The sequence below is a fragment of the Bubalus bubalis genome, chromosome 3, assembly GCF_019923935.1.
Source record: "Bubalus bubalis isolate 160015118507 breed Murrah chromosome 3, NDDB_SH_1, whole genome shotgun sequence".
In the NCBI taxonomy this organism is placed as follows: Eukaryota; Metazoa; Chordata; class Mammalia; order Artiodactyla; family Bovidae; genus Bubalus; species Bubalus bubalis.
The window spans coordinates 137,877,559-137,905,377 of NC_059159.1; the positions used below are offsets into that span (position 1 = coordinate 137,877,559).

General features: G+C 42.1%; 1 protein-coding gene across 2 annotated transcripts in view; it reads right to left on the bottom strand.

The window, feature by feature from the left end:
- The window catches only part of RASEF (RAS and EF-hand domain containing), a 92,391-nt gene extending 65,172 nt beyond the window's left edge, over positions 1–27,219 (bottom strand). For both annotated transcript variants that reach the window (XM_006060434.4, XM_006060433.4), the window contains exon 1: positions 26,493–27,219. In XM_006060434.4, coding sequence (XP_006060496.2) covers positions 26,493–26,923 — 431 coding nt within the window. In that variant the 5' untranslated portion in view covers positions 26,924–27,219. The remainder of the gene's footprint in view (positions 1–26,492) is intronic.
- Between the last annotated feature and the right edge of the window lie 600 nt (positions 27,220–27,819).

A 27,819-nucleotide genomic window follows, 5' to 3' on the forward strand; every position in this document is an offset into this window, starting at 1 on the left:
AAATTATGCTGGCACAACTGGACATCCACATGAAAAATGATGAACCTAGTTACAGATTTTATAATCTTCATAAAAACTAGCTTAAAGTGGATCACAGATCTGAATGTAAAATGCAAAGTTATCATACTCTTAGAAGAGAAGCCTAGGAGAAAATCAGAATAGGCTTGGATATAGCAATGCCATTTTAGATTAACACCAAAGGCATGATCCAAGAAAGATGTAATCAATAACCTAGTCTTCATTAAAATAAACTGCTCTGCAAAAGACAATATCAAGAGAATGAGAGGATAAGTCAAAAGCTGGGAGAATATATTTGTAAAAGAAACATCTGATAAAGTTACACAATATATAAAAAGAACTCTTAAAGCTCAGTAACAAGAAAAACGACCTGATTATAAACTTGGTCAAAGACCTTAATTGATACCTCATCAAAGAAGATATACAGATGACTAATGAATATGAAAAAGATACTCTACATCATATGTCATCAGGGAAATACAAATGATAACAATGAACTATAACTCTATACATATTACAATGGCCAAAATCCAGATCACTGATAGCACTAAATGTTACTGAGGATGTGGAGCAACAGGAACTCTGGTTTGCTACTAGTGGGCATGCAAAATGGTATAGCCATTTTGAAGACAATTTCGCAAATTGTAATAAAACTAAATACTCTTTTACCATATGATCCAGTGATCGATTTCCTTGTTTTTTATCCAAAGGAGATGAAAACATAAGTCCACACAGATTTATTCTTACAGCAGACTTATTCATAACTGTCAAAATTTGGAAGTGACCAGGATGTCCCTTAGTAGGTGAATGAATTAATAAACTGTGGTATGTCCAGACAATGGAATATTATTCAGCAGCCAGACAATGGAATATTTTTCAGCATTAAAAATAAATAAGCTATCAAGCCATGAAAAGATATGGAGGAACTTTAAATATATATTACTAAATTATTGTTGTTGTTCAGTTGCTAAGTTGTGTCCAACTCTTTGTGAACCAATAGACTGCAGCATGCCAAGCTTCCCTGTCCTTCACCATCTCCTGGAGCTTGCTCAAACTCATGTCCATTGAGTCAGTGATGCCATCCAACCATCTCACCCTCGGTCGCCCCCTTCTCCTCCTACCCTTAATCTTTCCCAGCATCAGGGTCTTTTCCAATGAGTCAGCTCTTTGCATCTGGTGGCCAAAGTTCAACTACACGACGTAGGCAAAAAAGGAACATTTCGAGGCAGTAAAAGTACCAGTGGTTGTCAGTGGTTGGAGAGCAGGGAGGTAGATGAATAGGTGAAGCACAGAGGATTTTTAAGGCATTGAAGATACTTTGTATAATACCATAAAGAAGGCTACGCATCATTGTACATTTGTCCAAAGACACAGAATGTACAACAGCGAGATTGAACCCTAATCTAAAATAAGGAACTGGGTGATGATGTATAAATGTAGGTTCATCAACTACAAAAACTGTACCAATCTGGTGGGAGTTGTTGCTAATGAGGGAGGCTGTGTACGTGTGGGAGCAGTGCGGTATATAGGAGATTTCTATATCTTCCTCTTAATTTTGCTGTGAACTTAAAACTGCTCTAAAATAAAGACTTTTTAAAAATCTGATAGTTATTTCTCTCTGGGAGTAAGAATAATAAATATATTCCTATTCAGGTAACACCAGCAGATGTTTTTAGTTGCCTTGAACAAACCAGACTGTCATATGTCAATTGAGGGGACATACAAGTTAAATGAAAATGAATGATTTCAAAATGTATTTTCATTACATAGTACACATACTTTCAGAATAAGCCCAACTAAGTGGAAAATAAATTCCAGCAGCCAAACTGCAGCAGCGCTGCTAGAACAGGGCAGCATTCGTTCCTAGCATTAATTCAAGGCTTGCTTTCCAGACAGGATATGCCTCTGCCTGCTAACAGCCTAGCGCCGGCTGCCTGTAACTGGAAGTGATTCGAGTCTCTGTTCTCACAATAGGTTTGGATCTTCATTAACTCAGTTACAGAACTGTGACTGGCTCTCCCTTCTAGAGAAAACAAACATTGGTTTATTCAACCTGGTGCTGCTCCCCCCAGACTGGGAAAGACATCCAGCAGTGGCCTGGGCTTTTTCCAGTTGTTTTGATGCTGCAGAGTCAGAGGATGACCTGGTCCAGGTATTCAACCACTGTTGAATCCCTCAGTTCCCCCAGCCCGAATACACCTCCTGTAGGTAAAATTCCTCCTGGGTTCATGCCACCCTCAAAATATCTTACTTGCCTAAGTACTTACAGGCAGTGAAAGGTCCCTGGAGGAGGGCACGGCAACCCATTCCAGTATTCTTACCTGGAGAATCCCAAGGACAGAGGAGCCTTGCGGGCTACAGTCCATGGGGTTCACACAGAGTTGGACATGACTGAAGCGACTGAGCATGCACACAAAAGTACTTATTTGGGTAACAATTCCTCGTAAAGGCTTAAAATGGAAACTTCCTGGAAGACGAGCCTGTTAACGAGATGTTATTAAAAGTCTAGAAATAATTCAAATTGAAAATTGCTTTCTATGTAAAATCACTGAAATTTAGTTTCAATGGGAGTTTGCCAATGGAGGGAGGAAGAGCCAGCAAGAGGCACTGTGCTGAAGGTTTAGAGATGGCCCACATCCAACAGCTGAGGGCTTCTGAAGTCAGGAAGGAATAGTGCATGGGGTATGCCTGACAGCCTGGCTAAATTCAAATGCTTCCTCAGCACATCCTGGCTTGACCCAGGGCAAAACACTTAATCTCTTGAGCTCCAGTGTCCTCAGGTACAATGTGGGTATAGTATTGGAATCTACCATGAAAATGAGGATTAACTGTACTGAAGTACACTCAACAGCACAAGGCATGCTGTAGGTAATTGGTAAATGTTAGCCACTGTTATAATCTGTTATTCTTTTTGACTCTTCTACTCAAATGAGTTAGACAGAAGTAGGTGGTAATTTCCTGTCCGCTTCTATCAATACATTGTGTTTTGGAAAAAGGCTGAAAGGAAGAAAGTTGTGTGGTGTGGAAGCCCCTTGGACAGAAATGTTGTCTTCTGGGACCAGTGCAAAGGAAACTGACAAATGAGAGTTGGGTCACACTTGAGGTCAGTCTGCAAAGCATATATAGTCCAGGGGTCAGTAAATCTTTTCTTTACAGCACCAGATATAAAATATTACCATCTTTGCTGTTACTACTTAACTCTGCTATTGTAGCATGAAAGCAGCCATAAACAACAACCAATGAATGAGCTTGGTTGTGTGCTGATAAAACTTTATTTATACTAACAGGCAAAGGGCCAAATGGGCCTTACTTTGATTCCTTTTATAGTCTATTAGCATAAGGCCCTGAGCACAGGAATGGGGATGGGGCAATGCCCAGGAAAATAAGCCTTTGCTCACATCTTGATCCTGGGTCCATACCACATTTTTTCATTTATGGACATCACATTATCAATGTGCTTATATATGCAGACAGTAAACAGGGCTTCCTTTGTAGCTCAGTTGGTACAGAATCTGCCTGCAGTGCAGGAGACCTGGGTTGGATTCCCGGGTTGGGAAGATCCCCTGGAGAAGGAAATGGCGACCCACTCCAGTATCCTTGCCTGGAAAAATCTCATGGACAGAGGAGCCTGGTGGGCTGCAGTCCATGGGGTAGCAAAAAGTCAGGCATGACTGAGTGACTAACACTTAAACAGGCATATGTGGGAATATGCACCTTTTAATTTCAGAATTCTTAACTTATAATGCACATCCATTCTCCCAATATTTCTCTTCTATCAATTTACCTCAAGTCAAGTCAAATGTAGGCATAATCTAGTAATGTTAGTGCAATTAGGTGTATTATAGTTATTTTTCATTGAAAATGTCTATTTTGGCAAGAAAGAGAGGGACTGGGAAAAAACTAAAGAGTGTTATGTCAGTTTCTATGCTAAATTTTCCCTTCAGATGACATCTATCACCTTCTCAAGTTTGCCAGGAACAATTCCAGTTTAAGCCTGTTGTCCTGTATTCAGTCCACTTTAGTATTTATCATTTCGCCTTTTCGGTAATCAAAAAGTTACATTAGCAGTAACTGTTATTATACCATGCATTAAAGTTATTAACAGCTGTGTTAAAATAAGCCAAGATGAGTTGGTGGATGTGCGCTTTTCACCTTTGCCGTTCAGCTGGTAGTGAGACATCCGTGCAGTTGGAAACATTCCCATTAACGTGCAGCTAAATCAGAAGACAACCAGTGATAACTCATCTCTCCTTTCCTGACTCTCTCCAGACACAAGATAACTACGATTTTCCTTTCAGGAGTGGGGAAACAGGAATACTCACTGATAAAACAAATTAAGCATAGGCAAGAGAAGCTGGAGACAGATCACTCCTACTGGTCTCAGTGCTGATGAGAACGATGGAGAGGGCTGCCCTGCAGGCCACCAGGAGAACCCGCCCGTTGTGCTGCTACCTGCAGATGCACAGTGCTGCAGGGCAGCCTTTCAGCCAAACTGACAGGAAATTAGGAAATTACAGGCACAGTGTATGTGAAATGGGTAGAGAAAACAGAAGGTGGAGAGTCCTGCTACAGAGCAACAGACAGTAACTAGAGTGTCCTTGCTACTGTGATTTAACTATTTTTAGTATGGCTTAATTGTATTGGTAATACTTTTTATATTTGGAAATAAATCCTTTTAGAGAAGCAATGTCTTCACAAAACAAAAGTGCATGCCTAATGCACCAAATTTCCTGTCCTTAATAGAGATGGTGATAAATGTGTAATCTGCTTGAAATATTTAACTGTCCAAGATGGCCAAGAGGAGCCTAAGGAGATATGACAACAAAGTATAATGTGGTGCCCTGGATGGAATGATGGAACTAAAAAAGGACACCAGGGAAAAACAGGAAATCTGAATAAAGTATGGACTTTATTTGCTAATGATGTGTCAATATCATTTCAATGACTTTAACAAATGTACTACACCAATGCAAGATGTTAATAATGGGGGAAAGTGGGTACAGGTTATATACGAACTCTCTGTACTGTCTACACAATTTTCCTGCAAATCTGAAAAGATTCTTATAAGCATCTTTAAGATTCTATAAGCTTAAAAAAAATGGAGAAGGAAATGGTAACCCACTCCAGTATTCTTGCCTGGAGAATCCCGGGGACAGGGGAGCCTGGTGGGCTGCCATCTATGGGGTTGCACAGTCAGACATGACTGAAGCGACTTAGCAGTAGCAGCAGCAGCAGCAGCAGCAAGCTTAAAAATACGCTTATAGGGGCTTCCCTGATGGCGCAGTGGTAAAGAATCCATTTGCCAATGCAGGAGACACAGGTTTGATGCCTGATTCGGGAAGATCCCACATGCCACAGGGCAAATAAGCCTGTGGGCCATAACTACTGAGCCTGCACAGTGTAACTACTGAAGCCTGAGCACCCTAGAGCCTGTGCGCTACAAGAGAAGCCACCACAATAAGAAGTCTACACAACGCAGCTAGAGAGGAGCCCTCGCTTGCCTCAATGAGAGAAAAGCCTGTGCAATAACAAAGACCCAGCACAACCAAAACTAAATAAATAAAATAGAAAAAAATAAGCTTATAAAAAAGTCTGTCAACATTTATTCTCCATATGAACCAGAAGACACAAATCTGAAGAAGCATAAACATCAATATCTTTGATACACCTTGTATCAAAATAAAATGAATTTGAAAAGGCCTATAATTTTGAAGCATCAATGTATGGGAAAACATTCAAGGGTCTTCAATGGAGACAACTTACTTGATTAAGTCTTGTCTCATAAAAGCTAAGAAACTTGTCAAGATATTTGTCAAAGAAAGTACTTTGAAGGGAGGCAAAAACATAGAATTTGTGACAATCAAGGGCTGAAATATTTACAGAAGTCAATATTTATACATGTCAATATCAAAAGAAAAATAGAATTGAGAATATCTTCCATTTTGTAGAATCTGCTCTAAGCTTATCACATAATTTGCTCTTAAAAGTGCTCTTCAGTCCTTGTACAGAGAATAATTTTCTTAATTAAAATATTATGACCTACAGAGAAGAATCAATTGCTGACTCCAACAATTTCAAGTTTAATAATCATAAAATATAACTCTAAAAAAGATTACAAGCAATTTTATGGGGGAAAAAGCATAATAAGGTCACATTGAAAAATATATATATTCTTCAAAGAAAAAAAAAGAATTATATATATAATTCTTTCAGAATTATATTCTGAAAGAATTATATTCTTCAGAAAAGTATTAGAGGTACACATGAAAAAGTAACTGATTAAAACACTTACCTATTTTCCAAAACTAACTATTCTGCTTATGTAATTTTAAAATATTCATGGAATTAACAGAAGATTTTCTTTGTGCTAATACACCTAAAATTTTTATGTTTTAGAAATAACTTTATTTTTTATTTACTAATAAACTTTTTATACAGAACTCTTTTAAAGGACAACATATATAATAAAAATAAGTTGTCAGATAATAATATAATATTTAGATAATATTAGATAATTTAAAATATTAGTCCTCATTTTATTCATAGGAAAATTCTGGTTTGTAAACTCATTCTATGGCCACTCTACTTGCCTATCTCATCTCCTTCAACTTTCCCATTTTCTAAACACTCTTAGATGCTCACAGTCCCAAGTATTTTGCACCATGCCCAACAAACAATACATAAATTTTCAACAAAGGAGACAAATGTATTATCTTAGTTGATCTCACTTCATCCCATCCCTTAACTATTTTTTTTTTCAATTTTTGAGACTGAAAAGTGTTGGGAAACAGCTTTATCTTTTAATATTACTCTCTGACCAAAACCCAAACTTTTTGCATTTCCTACCTAGAAACCAAACCCTGCTTATCAGTCAAGGCTCTCCCAAAAGTCACCACTTCCATGAAGCATGACCTGACTGATTCAACCACAAGAAGATTCTTCCCCTGCCATTTTATGAAACGCTATGTACTGAGTTTTTTGTGGATGTCTTATATCTTTCCATTATCTCTTGAAGCACTCAGAGATCTGACCAGCAACAGATCCCGCATGAATGAGTGAATGAGGCTGGAGCCTGGGGAAGAAGGGCACAGTGGGAGGTGAAGTGAAGAAGGTGGAGCTTTGTTTGGATCTGAGGCAGGCGAAGGACTCTGTCTTACGGAGGGCAAAGAAAACAGTGGTGAGGAGGGATCGGAGGGGACTTCAGGGCACAGGATCAGGAAGGAGACACACTATGGTGAATCTGATTGCCAAACTGAAACAGGTCAATCCCCTTCTGAACACAGTGAGAAAGGAGAGATTCTAGAAAACACACCAGACTGCATCTGAAATCTACAGGCAAGAGATTTCAAAATCTACACTCCTCTTCAACCTGCTGGCCGCCTTTTGCCTTCATTTGATTTTCACCTTTTTCTTTTCACGTTGTTTCCAGCAGGGGAAGTGTCCAATATTTGCTATGTAACATTTACTAAGAAAGCTGAAAAGAGTCAGAAATGGTCAACTGGAGAAACTGTCCTAGGAGGATTTCTAATATTTCTGATATACAGAGGCCCCTTCATTTTCCTCCACCTTGGACTTGTGTTTTTGTGGGTTGAGGATTCTGAAATCAGAACTCCAAGCTGAGTGGGCTACAACAATGCTGTGAATTCCAAATATATTTCAAGAAATTAAACTAGAATGCATCTTAAACAAATTAATATTTATACTTAAGTTTATAAATACTATTACATATATATGTGAATTTCAAAAACATGAATTAAATCACATGATTTAATGAAGATCAACACGGACTTAAAATATTGTATTACATAGATAACTCATCACGTTTCTATAGAAGATAAGGATTTGCTTGTCTTTCTAAAATCTCCTGAACTTCTTAACATATTCCAGAATCATGAGTTCCAAGAAAGAACTCATTTTCTCTCCTAAAATTAGCATATTCTGGGATATAAGTGTATTCTATCTGTTACCTCAGCAGTAAATTTATTTCTTGAATTCGTACTTTAACATACATTGAATACCTACTACTAACTACTGAATGACTGGCATTTCACTCTAAATTATTATTGATATTATAGAACTGTTAGGTGCATAAGCTATAGTCACATTTTCTTCAACAGTTAAATCTCGACCTTAAGCTTGAGTATACATCATACTGGCAAGAAGATCTGTTGGAGATTACACACGACTTGCTCTGGCCTTCTTTAAAGTTTTTCTCACAGGTTGTAAGAATCTGCTCTGAAAATCATGTAATTAAATGAGAATTTCTTTTCTATTAACATGGCATCTTTGAACTATCTTAAAACTATTTGTAAACATTTAGGTTTTTTTTTAGTTATTGTATAAAAATAACACAGAAGAATTTTTAATCAACTTTTAGAATCATTGCCTTTACCTACCTACCTTGCTACCTAACCATCAAACACAAAGATAAACCAATAATGGTCTTTCAGTCTCTCTGTGCAGAGATGGACCAAGAAATATTAAACTGAAACAAAATTAGTTGTAGAGATTTTCTTACAAATCTTCTTGAACACACTTCCCCTTTAAAATAAAATGTTGTTGGGACTTCCCTGGTGGTCCAGTGGTTAAGACTCCCTCTTTCAATGCAGGGGGCATAGGTTCAATCCCTGGTTGGGGAGCTAAGATCTCACATGCCTCGCAGCCAAAAATCCAAAACATAAAACAGAAGTAATGCAACAAATTCAATAGACTCTAAAAATTGTCCACATCAAAAAACCTTAACATAAAATGCTGACATCTTCAATTTCAACATTCCAACAGTTAAAACCCTTTGAGAGGTTCTTGGTCTCATTCAACAATGCCTGGGGTGTATTCTCCACAAGGTGGAAGTTTCCTGAGATAAGAGGAGGAACTTTGACCTTCATTTCTTCCCTAGCAAACTGCAGGAAAGTTTAATTACTTTTCATTTGGTTTTCTGAAGAACTATAGGGTGATTTTCTGAAATGTGATTTAAAAAAATGGTAGCCAAAAATCCTGTTGAAGTGTGACTTTCTTACATTATACCAGGATCGGTTGTGCTGAAAAGAGTCTACTTTTGTGCTCCCAGAGCCACAACCCATGAAAAGAGCAAATGATCTGCAGATCCTCAAATCCTATCTCCTGATGGAATCTAACCTCAACCACTCAGGAGAGCCATGCAAAGAAAAACCAGTCTTAACTGAGTCATCATCTTAATTCACTGGTTCATTAGATCATGAAAAAGCAATTTCAGTCAGCTGTGCATTTACATTTATTTCAGTTTACATTTTTCACCCCAAACTTTTATCCTTCCCTGTTTTCCAGGTCTTGTTCCTGAGGTATGAGCTACCCTCTCTCACCAAGGTGGGCAACATCCCTTCTCAGCAGTACAAATGGCCTAATAGCTACAAAACAAAATGGAAATAAATGCTGAATGATTGCTTTAAATACAAGTGATACTGTATTTAGTATCACTAAATACAGTAGGAGCTGTAAAAAGGTTATTGCAATAATCCACAAGTGGCCAAGAGGAACCCACACACCAGTAGTATCTGTTTACCTCCATGTACAGTTTTTGTAGCATTTCCCCAACACTCAAAAAAAAAAAGAACATTAAAAATAATTTGAATAACAAACCTTCGGGCTAGGGGCCCAAGATCCAGGTGCAAGCTCACATCTTGTCAGACTCCTGTGGATTCATCTCAGCTCTCACATGTATTCATAATAATATAAACGCACGTTTTGTGCTTACTTTTCTAGATGGTATAACTTCTACAAAGACAATTTAGAATTGCAGTGTCTACCTTGGGGAACTTTCAGAATGAATAAAAGGGGGCAAGGAATTAAAATATAAATAAAAATGGAAGAGGAACAACACTACAAATAATAATAATTTTAAAACAAGGGCAGCATTCCAGCTATCTGAAACTCAGTTACCTGGCACCATAAAGAATTCAAAAGAAGACTGAAAATCAAGAAACTGTGAACAGCAGCCTGTGAGCCACCTCGCCTTGGCACAGGAATAACCTGCATTCAAAAGGGGGTTTTAAAACACAATTCTAGTATATCTGATCATTTTGCTTTTCTGCATCTTCAGCATACTAAGGTGCCCAGGAAGGACGGAAGGAAGGAGGGACTGACAATAGTAAGTGCACAGAAAATGCACACAGGAACTCAAAGAGCCAAGCTGGACTGCCATCCCCACAAACGCTGGGGACACATTACACCAAAGTCCAGGATGAAACTCGACTTCATAACGATGACCCTGAGTTAGCAAGGAAAGCTGAAGTTATTTTGTAAACAGTTATTGAAAGCAAGGCATTGGGAGGGGTTTCCCTGGTGATCCAGTGGTGAAGAATCCACAAGGGACACCGGCTTGATCCCTGGTCTGGGAAGATCCCACTTGCCATGGAGCAACTCAACTTATGCACCACAGCTACTCAGCCTGTTGCTCTAGAGCCCATGAGCTGCAACTACAGAGCCCACGTGCCCTAGAGCCTGTGATCCACAACAAGAGAAGCCACCGCACCACAACTGCGGAGTAGACCCCACTCTCTGCTACTAGAGAAGGCCCGCATGCCGTAGTGAAGACTCACCACAGCCAAAAATAAAAAATAAATAAATCTTTTTAAAAAAGGAAAAAAGAAAGCAAGGCATTGTGTGAGCCCATATGCTGACCAAAAGATGTGTGACAGATGGCCCACTGCAGCACGATATGTAATAGCCACAAAGTAGAAATGACTCAAATGGCCATGCACTGTGAAGTGGATAAATAAGTTGTATCTTCACACAATGAATACTCTACAGCAGTGGGAATGACAGAGCTGCAAGCATAATGTTGAGTGCGAGAAGCCAAACCATGTAATAAGGAAAAAACACATAGGAGGTCAGGCCTGGAGGTCAGGGAGGGGCTGTAGTGATTGGAAGGGAGCACAGAGGCTTCTAGGTAACATACTGTCTCTTTTTAAAGTTCTTTTTAAACATTATTATTTATTTGTAATTGGAGTATAATTGCACAACAACAGTGTGTTATTTTCTGGAGGGAGGGGATGTATGTATACATAAAACTGATGCACGCTGTTGTTACAACATGCTGTTTCTTGATCTGGATGCTGTCAATGTGGAGTCAGCAAGCTGTACACCAAGCTCCATGCACTTTTCTGTAGGTTTATTTGTCTCTGAAGAACACATTGCCAAAATAATATACAACAGATTTGATGAAGTATAAATTTCTTTCCTTCATGGGGAATTCAATCACTAACATTCACAATTCAGATTTCAAGTTCAGAGGCAACCCAAGGCAAAAATTTTGAAGCAGGTGATGTTTATCTTTTCTACCTCAGTTCCACATTCACTTTCTGGGGCTTTTCTATGTTGCTGTTGTTTTTTTCATCATTTTCACTTTTCTGGGGTTGTGCTGGGTCTTCACTGCTGCATGCAGGCTTTCTCAAGTTGCAGAGAGCAGGTGCTACTCTCTAGATGTGATGCATGGGTTTCTCATTGTAGTGCCTTCTGTTGTTGTGGAGCACAGGCTCTAGGGCATGCAGGTTTCAGGAGTTGCATCTAATGGACACTAAAGCACAGGCTCAGTAGTTGTGGCACATGGGCTTAGTTGCTCCATGGCATCTGGGATCCTCCCAGACAAGGGATCAAACTGATGTCCCCTGTATTGAAAGTGGATTCTTAACCACTGGACCACCAGGGAAGCCCTTTACCTTTTTAACAGGAATTCTCGACCACATCCCACACTCTCACTTCACATTTCTTTATCAGAGTTTAAGACATACAAATCACCCAGGGATCTTGTTAAAGCACAGATGCTTCAGTAAGTCTGTGGTGGGGCCTAGTGTCTGCATTGCTAGAGAAGCTCCCAGGGGTGGCCAGTGCCCCTAGTCTGAGGCCTCAAGCTGCAGAGAAAAGACGTGATTTAAAAACCAGTGTCTGCCGAGCTCCTGGGAGCGGAATAATGCCTGGTCCTGGGAATCTGAGCATGGAGCTCATCGCTTTCTTATGGCTGAATTTTAGGACCTAGATCCAGAGGAACATTCTGGGCTTCCCTATGCCTCTTGGCTTGCACCCCTGTTATTAAGCTACCAACTCAGGGACAAGAACTGGTAGCTGGGGACAGTAAAGTAAGAACTGTTCCTACCCTACGGAGTTTTGTACTGTTTCTCATTCAAACATCATCTTTGGACTTCTGAGTACAGTGCTTTTCCCACAGCTTGTGCAGAAGGGAGGGAGGAGGGGAGGGAATAAAGGAGGGGAGCAGGCAGTTCATTCGCCTGAGGAAGTGTAGTAATGGTAAGTGCTGGTGTGACTTGTTAGACGACTGAGGCTGCTTAAATTCAAGATGTGTCTTCCATGAGGGGTTCAGTGTGGTTACGGACATTTTAATGAGTGAGACTGGAGGGTGAGCATGGCGGGGTAGACACCAGGGTGAATAAGCCCTCTTCTCCCAGGGGGTCATCTTGGAGCCATGAACACAAGGAGGCAAAGCCTTTCCTTGGCAGACAGAAAAATGTTAGTAAATTTTAAAGCTGCCCCAGAAAATTGGAAGTGTTTAGGCATTTGGAAACAGTACAAGGGGAATATAATGTATGTGGGATTTTTTTTCAGATTTAAATATTTGAAAATTTTCTAGTGCACATTTTATAAGTTGGAAGCAATAAAAAATGCTCTCTGATCTCTCCAGAGGTGATTCCCATAAAACAGGGAATCCCAAAAACAGAGTATCTGGAGAAGTTTTTTTGAGCAGCTGTGATGGTTAATTTTATGTGGCAACTTGGCTAGGCTGCAGTGCTTAAATACCTGGTTATACATGTCTGGATGTTGCTATGAAGGTCCTTTTTAAATTAAATTGATTTTTAATTGAAGGATAATTGCTTCATGAAGGTGTTTTGTACATGAGATTAACATTTCAATCTGTTAAGACTTTGAGTACAGCAGATTACCCTCCAGAATGTGGGCAGGCTTCATCTAAAGAGTTGAAGACCTTTAAATGAAGACTGAGTACCCCCAAGGACGAGGTAATTCTGCCAGCCCACTGCCTTGGGGCTCAAACTGTTGTATCACATCTTCTCTAGGTCTCCAGTCTTCTGGTCTACCTTGCAGATTATAGACCTGCCAGCCTCCACAATGGTGTGAGCCAATTCCTCAAAATAAATCCAACCCTGCCCCTCTTGCTCCTTCCACACTCCCCATACTGTTCCCTAGCCACTACATCTTACTGGCTCTATTCCCTTGGTGAAGCCTACTAACACAGTGGCTTATATCACTGTACTTTCACTGGGGTTAATCACATAAACAAACGCACCAGCTTCGCAGTGAATATATGCTAGCACTGCTTAAAACAGTTGAATCAAAAATTGAATTCAATAAGAACTGAATTATTATTCAGTTGTGGAATAAGAACCTTAATTTTAAATATTACTCAGCAGAATAGGTCACTTTTTAATGGTCCAAATGCTCACCTACAACATAATATTATAATAATTCTCATCAGGGTTCATTAGGATTGTAACAGCCTATCTAACAGATCTGTGGACTTTTGTGGACAGATATCTATTCGCCTTAAGACAGCTTATTCACTGTAATCTTTCAGCAGACAGGCAGTGCATTATCCTTTTTAGTTCAGTTCAGTTGCTCAGTTGTATCCTTTTAGACCAATGTAAAACGTCTGGACTCATGCACACAGAATCAATCTAACCCTATTTTCGGCTTGGTGCCTTGCTTTAGTCTCCCATGAATTTATATTCATGACTAGGACTGCTCAGACACAGTGCATGTTCCTACACCATCAATTAGCTTTCTCCTACATTAGTAGGTGAATGATTAAAAGACGCTTACTCCTTGGAAGGAAAGTTATGACCAACCTAGATAGCATATTCAAAAGCAGAGACATTACTTTGCCAACAAAGGTTCATCTAGTCAAGGCTATGGTTTTTCCTGTGGTCATGTATGGACGTGAGAGTGGACTGTGAAGAAGGCTGAACGCCAAAGAATTGATGCTTTTGAACTGTGGTGTTGGAGAAGACTCTTGAGAGTGCCTTGGACTGCAAGGAGATCCAACCAGTCCATTCTGAAGGAGATCAGCCCTGGGATTTCTTTGGAAGGAATGATGCTAAAGCTGAAACTCCAGTACTTTGGCCACCTCATGTGACGTGTTGATTCATTGGAAAAGACCCTGATGCTGGGAGGGATTGGGGGCAGGAGGAGAAGGGGACGACAGAGGATGAGATGGCTGGATGGCATCACTGACTCAATGGATGTGAGTCTCAGTGAACTCTGGGAGTTGGTGATGGACAGGGAGGCCTGGCGTGCTGCGATTCATGGGGTTGCAAAGAGTCGGACACGACTGAGCGACTGATCTGATCTGATCTGATGCAGAACTGGAAGTTGCATTTCCCAGCATGTCAATGCTCTGCGCCCAGGTAACAGCCACCCAATGCAAGCCCATTACTGCAGCTGAAGGCAGCTGGCTGCAAGTGGACATGGTGTTAGACACAGTGCCCACTCCCTGGGCTCTTCTTGGCACAAACTGTCCACATGCTTTGTCTTTGTGCATTTTGTCTTGTCCCCGTAACTCAGCAACCACAACTCACATACCTCCATCCATGAAGCTACCTTCACCTTAAAAAATAGGCTGCAAAATGCTATACTTTCATTGTTTAAAACAGTAACAGTTTTTCTGTACTGATATTCTGGACTGTTGCATGTTTCTATTAGGCATCTAATGTGACTTTTTAAAAATTTTGCTATTATTTTTTTTTAGTTTTAGGGATGCAAATCTGTATAGATACAGAGAGATCGGCCCCATCCCTATTTTCTCCCTCATACATCATTTGTGTGCTTGCAGAACATCAGGTTCTTCTGAAATACAGATACTGTGTTAGAGCAGAAACGTGTGACCACACTTCATTCATTAACATCCCCAACCTAACTATATCTGCCAGACTGAATTACATGCCATGCCAACAGATTGTCAAGGAGGAAAAGAAAACATATTTGAATCATAAACATGAACACTAGTTTATGGCAAGTCCATTACAAACATGGCATACGAATGTCTTAAAACATAGATTTTCTTTTTGTGTGTGTGTCTTTAGATATTTATATTGTCAAGTCTGAGAGGATATCCAGGAATCTGTAGTTTTTTAAAAAATTAATTAATTTATTTTAATTGGAGGCTAATTACTTTACAATATTGTGGTGATTTTTGCCATACATCGACATGAATCAGCCTCAGATGTACATATGTCCCCCATCCTGAACCCCTCTCCCGCCTCCTTCCCCATCCCATCCCTCTGGGCCATCCCAGTGCACTGGCTTTGAGTGCCCTGTTTCATGCATCGAATTTGGACTGGTCATCTATTTCACATATGGTAACATACGTGTTTCAATGCTATTCTATCAAATCATCCCACCCTCACCTTCCCTCACAGAGTCCAAAACTCTGTTCTTTATACCTGGGTGTCTTTTGCTGTCTCGCATATAGGGTCGTCGTTACCATCTTTCTAAATTCCATATATATGCATTAATATACTGTATTGGTGTTTTTCTTTCTGACTTACTTCACTCTGTATAATAGGATCCAGTTTCATCTACTTCACTAGAACTGATTCAAATGCATTCTTTTTAATATCTGAGTAATATTCCATTGTGTATATGTACCACAGCTTTCTTATCCATTTGTCTGCCGATGGACAGTAGGTTGCTTCCATGTCCTAGCTATTGTAAACAGTACTGAGACGAACACTGGGGTACATGTGTCTCTTTCAATTCTGGTTTCCTTGGTGTGTATACCCAGCAGTGGGATTGCTGCATCATAAAAACATGGATTTTCTAAGCAAATGTTGGTTGACTCCTCAAGAATTCTTCCACCTCAGCCAGGGCAGACTGTCACTCTGTTCTACAGGAGCAAGAATTATGAGGTCACACCTGGAGATAAAACTGTAGCCATCATGCCCAAGAAGATGGGCAACAGCCCAGCACCTGCCACAACCTCCCAACACTCCTCCATGTGGGGACCAGGCAGTCACAGGAGGCTTGCAGCAGGTGAGACTTCCACCACTGCATCCGGATTCAGAATAAAGAACTGATTTGTGCTTGTTTGTTTTTGAACCAGACATTAAAAAAAAACAAAACAAAACACTCTAGGTCAGAGGTACCATTGTAACAAAATGGCCACTTGAGCATGCTCCATAACTGTAATGCTCACGAGGCGGTATCATGGCTGAACATTCCCATAAAATGTCCCCCAAAACTAAAACTGAAGAAAGTGGTTGTTTTCAGTATGTGTGGTGGGAAGGAGCACCCAGAATGTGTCATTATCACAAATGTTTCTGCTCAGTTACCTAAACATGACAGGTGTGAGTACATTTAAGGGACAACCCTTGAGGGAGCCTATATTCGGGACTGATCCAAGTAGATATGAGACATAGAGCCTTTGTAGCTATCCAGATCTTTTACCTCTGTAAAAAAAAGAAGTTTTACACTCTACATGTTTGCTTTTCTTGTGGTTAAGAAGCATATAACATAAATCTATGTCCTGCACAAACTTTGAGGTGTACAGTGTTGTTGCCTACATGCCTATTTTCATGCAGAGCCTTTTCCACGTTGAACGACTGAAATTCCATAACCCACTGAACAGCAGCTCTTCATTTCCTAATCCCTGGGCTCCTGGAAATGACCATTCTACTTTCTAAAAGTTGTCTACTTTAGACACCTCATATAAATGGAACTGTACATTATTTGTCCTTCTGTGACTGGCTTACTTCACTCAGCATAATGTGCTCAGGTCCATCTGGGTTGTCACATACTGCAGAAATTCCTTCTTTTTGTATAGCTGAGTAATATTCCATTGAAGTATATAGCACATTTTCTTTATTCATTCCTCTGTCAATGGGCATGTGAGCTGTTTGCACCTGCTGGCTATTGTTACTAATGCTGCAATGATCACAGGAGTGCGGATATCTCTTCAAGATCCTGATTTCAATTTTTTTGGATATACATGCAGAAATGAGATTACTGGATCATATGGAAGTTCCATTTGTACTTTTCTGAGTAACCTTCATACCATTTTCCATAGTGGCTGCACCAATTTACATTCCCACCAACAATATACAAGGGTTGCGATTTCTCTATATTCTCAGTAGCACTTATAATTGTTTTTTTGATAACAGCCAATAAGTGGCAATTTCCATTGCAATTAAAAAAAATTTATTTTTAATTGATGGGTAATTGCTTTACAGTACTGTGTTGGTTTCTACCAAACATCAACATGATCTACTGCAGTTTTGATCTGCATTTCTCTGATGATTAGTGATGAGCATCTTTTCATCCTCACAGAAATCTTTTTTGACTGAAGGACAAAATATTCCAATAATGAAGGGATATACCATTATGTTACCAGAAAATATAACCTCTTATCACTAAATTCCCTTATTTTTATTCCATGCCAATTGATTTTTTTCCATGTCTTAAATCCGTGACAAATACATTCAGCTTCAAATGACGAGAAGGAAAGACATCAGGGTAAAAGGTGTTTTGGACATCTCAGTGCTTTCAGAGCTCAGCCCTCCTCCGCCAGGGACGCACTTACCAGAGCAGCATAACCGGGAGATAGAAAATACTGTACAGTAACATCTGATGGGCTTGAACTTGGTAACTCGGGAAAGTACAAGAACATGCAAGAGCAAAAAAGAGAGTCAAGATAGACTACCTTTGGGTCAAAATACTATCCCACAAACTTGGACGGGGCAGAAGCAGCATGGTTAAGGTTCTAAGCTACAGTGCCATGGAACCACATGTTCACATCAACACGACCTTCAAAGCAAAGATCACATCTGACACTTGAACTTACCAGTGCTCGTTCTCAGGCAGGAAACAGGGGCTGCAAACTGGGAAAGGTATCTTTCCCACTTTTGTGCTCTGTCCTTCACAGAGAACACAAAATTGGAAATACCCACATAAAACCTGGATATCTTACCATGCTTTCTAAGTTGGCATCAGTGACAACACCAGGCCTCCCTCCTGCACGGCAGCATGTGTGTCTATACTAGCAGATGATGCAGAGGTGGGTCCTGGGCCCCAGCTCCGTTCCCCCGGGTCAACGTTAGCTGCCTAACCCCGGAGGCCTCGGTGTCTATGAGCTCCCAGTCCATTACATTAGTCACAGTCCACCAGAGGGACAGAGGTGATAATCTGATCAGAGCCTAGAGTCTCTCTTGTTGGAACTGTAACACTAACATGCAAGATAACTGCTCTACTAAAGAGAAGAATAAACTCCCTGAATTTAGTTCATCTGCTTGTTTCCTGACTCCCACTGAGAGCTGGACCCAGACTTTGTGATTTTCCCTCTTCATTACATTCTCTGGTACCATCACCTCTGGAGAGAGAGCAAATGGCCAAGAAACTCTGATTTTTTGACTGGATATAATTTTAAAGCACCCAGTTTCTAGTGCAGTCCCAGGCACACATGGATTACAAAAGTATTTTAAATGAAACAGTGAATGAACGACGTAGGAAAAAGGCAAGAAGAGTTTCTTCTTTGGGCAAATAACAAAAATGATCCTTAAGACTGAGAGCAATTTAAGTTGAACTTCTTCCACAATATTGATATTATGCCTTCAATTTATTATTTTTTAAATTAATTAATTAATTTTAATTGGAGGCTAATTACTTTACAACACTGTAGTGGTTTTTGCCATACACTGACATGAATCAGCCATGGGTGTACATGTGTTCCCCATCCTGAACCCCCCTCCCACCTCCCTCCCCATCTCATCCCTCAGGGTCATCCCAGTGCACCAGCCCTGAGCACCCTGTCTCATGCATCAAACCTGACCTGGCGATCTGTTTCACATATGATAATATACATGTTTCAGTGCTATTCTCTCAAATCATCCCGCCCTCACCTTCTCCCACAGAGTCCAAAAGTCTGTTCTATACCTCTGTGTCTCTTTTGCTGTCTCGCATATAGGGTCATCATTGCCATCTTTCTAAATTCCATATATATGCGTTAGTATACTGTATTGGTGTTTTTCTTCCTGGCTTACTTCACTCTGTATAATAGGTTCCAGTTTCATCCACCTCATTAGAACTGATTCAAATGCATTCTTTCTAATGGCTGAGTAATATTCTGTTGTGTATAGGTACCACAGCTTTGTTATCCATTCATCTGCTGATGGACATCTAGGTTGCTTCCATGTCCTGGCTAGTGTAAACAGTGCTGCAATGAACACTGGGGTACACATGTCTCTTTCAATTCTGGTTTCCTCAGTGTGTATGCCCAGCAGTGGAGTTGCTGGTTCATATTATATCTTGAATTTAAATGACAGACAAGATTGATATGCAATGAAAACCAGGGAAGCTAATGTTTTCCATCTTATATAGTTCTTGAGGATTTCAAGTCCTTTTGAAACAGTATTTGTCCCACTTGATAAACATGTAGTCCTTAATAAGAAAATATCTCCTATGGATTCCAGAGGTGACATAAACATTGTTTATATCATGTTACTTAACTATGAACAAACATAAACCAGATATAAACTCCTTATACTTACAGCTCCCAAGCATTTATGTGATCAACACATGTTTGGAGAATCAAGGGAGTGAGAATGAGAAACATTTATTTAATCTGACAAGGGACACTCCGCTACTGAAACTACAGCCCCAAAGCCAATAGCATCATGGTCCTGGAAGCCTGTGTGCTGCACTCTCCAGCCACACTCACAGGATCAAAACCCTGTTCCCCAATCACTTTTCGACTGAGAACGCAGACAACCCAACACTCTGTGTTGCTGGTCACTTTCAATTTACATGGACACGTCTCTACACTAGGCCCATAGCTGTGCCTTCCTAACCAGCCCATGACAAGAACAGCGTGCTGTGGATGCCACACAACCTTAAACACCACACAGGCAGGTTCTCAGTCAGTCAGTCACATCTGTCACGGCACAGTCATCTGGGTGATCCCAAATCTGCTCAATTTAATTTGTTTTATATTATCAGATAATGATAACATAAAATGAAAACAAAACTGTTTAGTCTTCTAAGAGTCCCAAGCACACATGTAAAGACCCAAAGGGCCCCCAATTTGAGGAACTATCTTGCCATGAAATGTCTACATTTTGGAGATGTGCCCGGAGGCATTTTTCTGCATATATTATACTGCATTTCAGCTCCTTTGGGTGTCAGAAACTCCTAGGTATTCAAAAAGGTGATACGCTCCTTGAAGGTCAGGGTCAGGTCTGCAAGGGAGTCTCTCTAGTGCCTGGGACACTGGCAGGCACATGAATACTGGGGGAACTAGAGAAAGAATGAAAGAAACATGCCTGAGCTACTGCATCTATATGTCTTGCTTTTATAAGGCATATAGATGAAGGCCTCAAGACTTAAAATTCACCTTTCTCTTTTTATAATTACTCTGACAGAAGCAATTATAATTTGGAAGACCCCACATATTTACCAGTTGAACCAATGAAACTGTTTTTTTTTTTGAGGAACTAATATCAAAGAAGTCATACATATCATTCCGTCATTACAACTTTCCTCTGGGAAACAGTGTTTACTTTCCATTTTATAACCTGATATGAGACTAACAGTCAGATAGGAGCAGCCCAAATACCCATGATAAATCGTCTCTTCCCATTTCTTCCCTCCAACAATAGACTGCAGTCAGGTACAACTAAGCTTTAACAAGCTATATGGGAAGCAAGAAAGTATTTTCTGTATATTCTCTTAGGAGAAAAATGCAGACATCTGAATCACCTTGGCACCCTAACCTCACCATCTTCTAAAGGCTCTGCCATCAGCCTCTACGCTTCCATTCCAGCAAGATTAGCCAAATTTGGCTACTTCTGTTTTACAAATAAAATCAAATCATATAACCTGGGAAGAAATCCAGAAACAGGTTTTACATGCTCACAGTGATAGGAGTAGCATGACTGAATTTCAACAATGATTTAGGAGAGGAGTAAATGAAAAATTCAGGCTAAAAGACAGGCTAGAGAAGAGTCTGTAGTTCTTGGAGAGCAGCCTTCCAATGGCATCCCGTCTTAGGCACTTTACTTGGTACCCACACCATAAGGGCAGAGCGAACAATCTCTCCTCAAAACCTGACAGCAGTGCTTTGAACAGTCCGTGAGATCCGAGTTCAGAGCAGCCTCCTGTCCATATGGCCAAAGCCGGCAGTCCTCTAAGGCTGGGAAGGCCAGAATACCTTTCTGGGGCCAAGAGGCCAAAAAGAAACTACCCTGAGATGAAATTCCAATATCAGAACCAGAAGGGGCCACCACCAGCAAGCAGAGCTCATAAAAGGCAAGCCACACAGAGACGCCTGCCGGGCCCAGGAGGGAGGTTTGGAAGGTTCAAGGAAGGGCTGTAGTCTTAACAGACAGGTTTCTCCCACTCAGCAGTAGGGTAATGACACAGATAATTGTGAAAAGAAAAAACAAAAAGCAACAGACAAGCAACAGTTAGAAATAAAGACATATATAATCTATATAGAGATATACAGACACATAAAAATATATAAAATATATGTATTATACACACACACACACACACACACGTGGGCTTCCCAGGTGGCTCAGAGGCAAAGAATCTGCCTGTCAATGCAGGAGATGCCAGTTTGATCCCTGAGTTGGGAAGATCCCTGGAGAAGGAAATGAAAACTCACCCCAGTATTCTCATCTGGGAAAACCCATGGACAGAGGAGCCTGGCAGGGCTACAGACCATGGGGTCTCAAAAAAATCAGATATGACTTAGTGTCTAAACAGCAACAACACTATACACACACACACACACACACACACACACTCCCAGGTCTGAATGAAGAAAAGTCAGAAAATCTCCGGAAAGCTTATGGCTAGCACTGATAGGCCCCAAAGTTAGTGCCAAAGGTAAGTATCACACACAGTCAAAAACATCTCTGAACGTCTTCCAAGACTGAGGTCCAACCCCCTCTGGTACCTCAAGGTTAGAGCAAATCTTTATTTCTGGATGAACACCGGCCATGACTGGTCACATGAGTGACAAATATGTTTATCTTTAAACACTACAAACACCATCCAAAGCACCAGATGCTCACATATGGAAGATACTTTTAAGAGCTGTGCTCAAGCAGAGAAGAGCTAATTTAACTCTGGCACCTAAAGCTGGCTCAGGGCCAGAACCACACTGAGTGGGCAGAGAGGGGAAACTGAGGCACTACCTAATCAATCATCAGTGTCTCTCCATCTGCCTGCTGGTCTTCTGCCTCCTCTCACCCTGCCCTCCTCACGCTGGGTCTCCAGCCTTTTCCCTGTGTTTACCTCTCTCTGTGCCTCCCTCTCTCCTCTCCCTTTTCCATCTTTCCAAGCACCACATCTTGAAGTGGTGAAGTGGGCTTAGGAAGCAACTGCACTGTTACAAAAGAAGACGATCAGAGCCCAAAGTGGACCCCAAGAAAGGGAAATGTAAAGGAAACTGTGCCTCTGCCTACTGTAGCTTCGTCCTACAAGTTAAGTGGCATTGGTGTCAGCCGTTGTACTTCCACTCCATTTTAGCTGTCATCCTCATAGTTATACAGACATGCTGAAGCAAACTGTTTTGATGATCCACGTGACAGTTCACATGTGGGTAGTTCTGGTTCTTCTCAATTAAATTTCTTGTTTCTAAGCCATTCAGCAAAAGACTTCTTCAACACTGTGCACACAGAAAGGGCACAGACCATGTGAAACAACTGACCACGTGGGTCTAATTTTGGTGCCTGAACAAATCCCACCCTAACCCTGTCTGGCAGGTCATCAGCTGTGCGAACCCTTATTACACCAGAGGCACCCACTCTGGGTCTGCTCTAAATACCGTGGCAAAACTCATGCCCGTTCACAAGTCCATCATGGTTTTGGTGCCGGCTGGACCCTTGTGTTTCTGTTTATGAGAATGTGGGGTTCTAAATTATTAAAGTTAATCAGTCCATAAGTGAAACTCAGAATTTCTACAGATGGGACTAAGAACACTCTGAAAAGTTCTGGCTCTGACTAGACAAGAGAGATGAATTCCTGCCATGCCCCCTCCTTGGTCAAATGGTCAATGCATGCATACACACACACACACACACACCTTGTAGCCTTCTCTCCTTGCCAATCTCAGGACACATGAGCTCTCATCGGGAACTTGCAAATAAAGGGAGGGAACCAACAAAAGAAATGAAGAGAATGCATACAGCACGAACTAACTGCATTCTCAGGATATGAAGCAAGGAATCAAAGAACACTGAACAAATATTTACTAAGTACCCACTGTGTAAAAACCTTCCTTTCACCAAGATAATGCCTGGGGCCCCAGAAATTGGCTCCACTAGGTGGTTACAAGTCTGGTCTCTGTTTCTCCCCAGACATTCTCTCCCTACTTCATGACTTTTTCTTGGCCTGATGCAACCTTCCTTCTGGAATTCTCTTACATAACTACACTGCCTTGCCCATTCTGGTTTCACCTGACGGCTGACCTTGTTCCAGCTTACCAGGAAGTGGCAATGGCCCATCCTGACCCTCTGGACCATTTACACATGTCCACCTCAGGTGAGCAGGTCACGTGGCAACTTGGGATGCTTCCCTCCCCAGGCTTGAAGGCAAAGACTCCCTCAGTTTTCTAAGGGAAAACCAACTTATGAGGGTATTAACACATATCTCAGAGACTGTTTTTATTCTTTCACAGTACAAATTATTTTTCTCTAATATCACAATTACCAATGACTGAGGAGTTTAACCCAAATTTGCTTAACATTTTCATCTAAGAGCTTGAATGATCTTTGAAATGGAAATCACCATCACCAGTTTTGCCTCTATAGGAACCAAACCAATCACTCCCAGTTTTGCCTCTATAGGAACCAAACATTCCTATATCTGATATCTGTTCTCCTCAAATTGTACATGAACAGAGCCCAAAGACAGGCATGGGACAGGGTGCTATCCGCAGGAAGATGGAGTGCCAGGTGGGAAATTAAGGCACCGGGTGAGAAATTAAGGCACCAGGTGAAATGGCACACCTTCCCAGAGAGACAGTTTTTTCTCTGGAAGAAAATATAATATTTTATGTTAAACCAACTCACAAGATATTATACAGTAAAATGAACAAATACATGACTTCTTTTTTTGAGACAAAAATTCAAAACTTCAAAGAAAGTTCCTGCTTGCTGGCAGTCTGTTGGGCTATGCCCACAATTCATGGCATGCTAAGTCGCCTCAGTCATGTCTGACTCTTTGTTACACTTTGGACTGTAGCCCGCCAGGCTCCTCTGTCCATGGGATTCTCTAGGCAATAATATGTGAATGGTTGCCATGCCCTCCTCCAGGGGATATTCCCAACCCAGGGATCCAACCCCAGTCTTGTGCAACTCCTACACTGCAGACAGATTCTTAACCACTGAGCCACCAGGGAAGCCCACAATACGTGGAGTTTCCTGCAAAAAATTTTTCTTTTACATGCCCTCTAAGGAAATTTTTGAGAAATATTTTACTCACACTATGAACTTCTTGAGGGCATGAACCACGGTCTCCTGCTCTTTGTCTCCAGGGACCTAGGACAGTACCTAGGACAGTGGTTGGCACAAAGGAGGCACTCAATAATGTTTGCAGAATTAAAATAATGACAACGGCATTATCAATAACAACAGATTTTTATCAAGTTTGAATGGGAGAAAGAGAAGGTGAACAGCTATATGAGGAAGTGGAATAGAAGGAACCCAATTTACCCAAACAGCTAATGGCTGCCATAGAAACAATCAGATGAAGCGACTCAGTTTAGTTCTTCAACAAGTACAGGAAGGCAAATATTATATTTGTTAATCTCACAGAAGGCAAGGGTGGGGCTTAGGACACAAGTCTACCAGGTGACACTGGTGCCATTAAATTTAATAGGCTCTCAAGAATTGGAAAGGCACAGTGATAAGAATAATGCCATCAATAATATTAAGTCCTGGCTGTACGCTGACCTTAACAAGATCATTTTGATCATTTAGAGGCTGAGTCAAATATCTGCTGCTGAGACTTGACAACTCTGAAAAGTAGTTTTGTGTGTGCATGTGTGTATAAAATACGGTGCGGGTGTAACTTTTCTTATTCTTAATATTGTTACCTTTTTTACCTAGCTGGACCCAAACCAAGTCACAGATGGAAGCTGATTCAAAGTGTGTGTGTGTGTGTGTATGTGTGTGTATATATATATATATATTTATATTTATATTCGAAGTGTTTTTTTTTTAACTTCCCTGATGGAGACACTGCATTTTCACTCATTTGTACATAATAGGAAAGATGGGTATCACACCCACTTTCTCTACACAATTCCTCTTATACTGCAGTGAGTCACTTTCCATGCCCAGTACTCCCTGAACTTTTCAAACTGGAGGGAGAAGAAGCTGGGCGGTGGAGGAAGTGAGAACTCCTAGCCCTGTAGGTGTAAGCTGTGAATGGGTGAGCCAGGTCACTGCTGCCTTCCAGAGCTATTTCCTTTTCTCAGTCTTCTGTCTCAGATATGTGAACTGCCAACCAAATGATGCCTTTCAGATCTTCCCAACAATGACAGCCAGAGACCCATACAATTTCAATGAAAATCCAGAGAGCAGAAAAACATAGCATTAAGATGTTTGTGGTGCCCGAGGAAGATATGCGAATGGCTCAAGACATACAATGACTAGAAGCAGAGACAGATGCAAATTAATCTCAATAAAACCTGAGTATCTTTCCCACCAAGTCCTGAACCTGCAGGCATCCCCCTTTTGCCTGAAAAGTAACTTGATCCTATGCTATTTCTGTCAGAGCCACAAGAGTAGTTTATTGTGTGATTTTATCATTTTATTCTGTGGTATAAAAAGTGAGAGTTTTTCAGTTCACAACATCTGGGATCAAATACTGCTCTTTCAGCAACTGGACAAGTCCCTTAACGTCTTTAGGTCGAAACTGCTCCATCAATCAAAGATAAGAAAGTCCACCCCCAAAGTTACTCTGAATATTAAACAAACTTGTAAAATGCTCAGCACGTAGCAGTGATGAATATTTGTATGCCGCAAAATAAATGCATAGCAAGGCTTTGTTTTCTACGTAGTAGGAGAAAATACCAAAAACTACTATAGAGAATGCCAAATTGGCTAGCGGCCCGGGTCACCGCTCGGGGCTGCCGCTGCGACTGCAGCCTGGAGGCCAGGAGTAAGAGACGATATAATCAAGTCGCCGAGGTTTGGGGAGCACTCCTAAACCAGTGTCCTGGAAGAATCTCCGGGCGCTGCGGGTTTCACTCTGGACTGTGTAACTAAGTGCCCTTTGCAGCTGAGAGGATTCTCGTTCCTTAAAGAGTCTCATTTGGGAAAAGTTAAAGTGAATCAATAAATGGAGACAAGGGAGAGACAGGATCCACGGCGTCTGCCCACTCCGAAGGTAAGGGGGAGAGATGGTAGGGTCCCGGGAAGAAAAGGAAACACCACCACCACCTCCCGCCCTCCAAACCACACTCGTACCTGGGGATGAACTTGACCTCGTCCCCGAGTCTCGCCTGGAAGTCCTGCCAAGCCTGGCCGGAGCTCGCCGGGTCCCAGGGAGCGGCCAGAGCCGCTGCCGTGTCCTCGTCGCCCTCGTCCTCCTCGCCGGACCCGGAGTCGGACCCCACCTGGGCCGCGGCGGGCGCGGGCTCTCGCGGTCCCCAGCCCCGGCGCGGACCCCCGCGAAGGGCCCCGCGAAAGCCGCGCGCGAACTCCTGGAAGGTGATGGCGCCGTCGCGGTTGGCGTCAAGCCGCTGAAACACGGCCTCGGCGTCGGCCGGCCGCACGCGCAACTCCGCGCACAACGCGCGGAACTCCTCACGCTCCAGGCGCCCGGAGCGGTTCGCGTCGCAGGCGGCGAAGACGGAGCGTAGCCGGGCTAGCTCCTCCAGGTCCCCGTCCGCATCCATCCCGCTCGCGAGGGCTCCGGGGCGCGTGGCCCACCTCGGCTGCGGCGACGGCGGGGAGTCCGGGGCCACCTGCTGCCGCTGGGAGCTGAGGCAAGTTCGGCGAGTCGGGCAGGTTAGGCCACTGGCGCGGACGTCGGGGCGGGGCGAAGCGCCTGAGTGGGTCGGTACTGTGCTCTCCGACGCGGCTTCGCGCGCCGACCTGTGCCGGCTCTGGCAGTCCCAGAGCCCTGCGAACGCGCCTCTGGCCACCCTCGGCCCGCTCAGCAGCGCCTGCCGCGACTGAGAGCCCTGCGCCGCCGCACGCACTGGTCCGGAGGCGCCCGGCTCCGCCCCGCCAGGAGGAGGAGCGACTGGCTCCAGTTCCCACGCTTTCGCGTGTAGGGCTCTGGAGCCTGGGTTTGGGGCTTCTGGAGTTGGGGGACCCGGTTGGAACTGGGGGGAGGCAGTAGCGTTGCCAGGCCCTTGGCGTAAACAGTGTTTGCTCGGGTAAATCGAGCGCTGGTATGAGGAGCTAACTACTGGATAGAAAGAGGAAAGGAAGGTTAGGGGTAGGGTTGCAAATTAGTTAACGTTATGTGTGTCTTATTATTTTCTGATTCTGGAAAATCGGTAAACATCTGTATATCCCAAACTAAAGTGTGAGATTTACCAGAAGACCCCGTTTTCTGATATTACGGGCTTTCTTTTTAAAAAGCATTTATTTTTGACTGCGCTGGGTCTTCGTTGCTGTGTGCTGGCTTTGTATATTTGCCAGGAGATGGGGGTTTCTCATTGCCCTGGCTTCTCTTCTTCGGAGAACGGGCTCTAGGATGGGGGCTTAGTTGCCCTGGGCATGTGGGATCTTCCTGGACCAGGTATGGAACCCGTGTCCCCTGCCTTTGTAGGCAAAGTCTCAA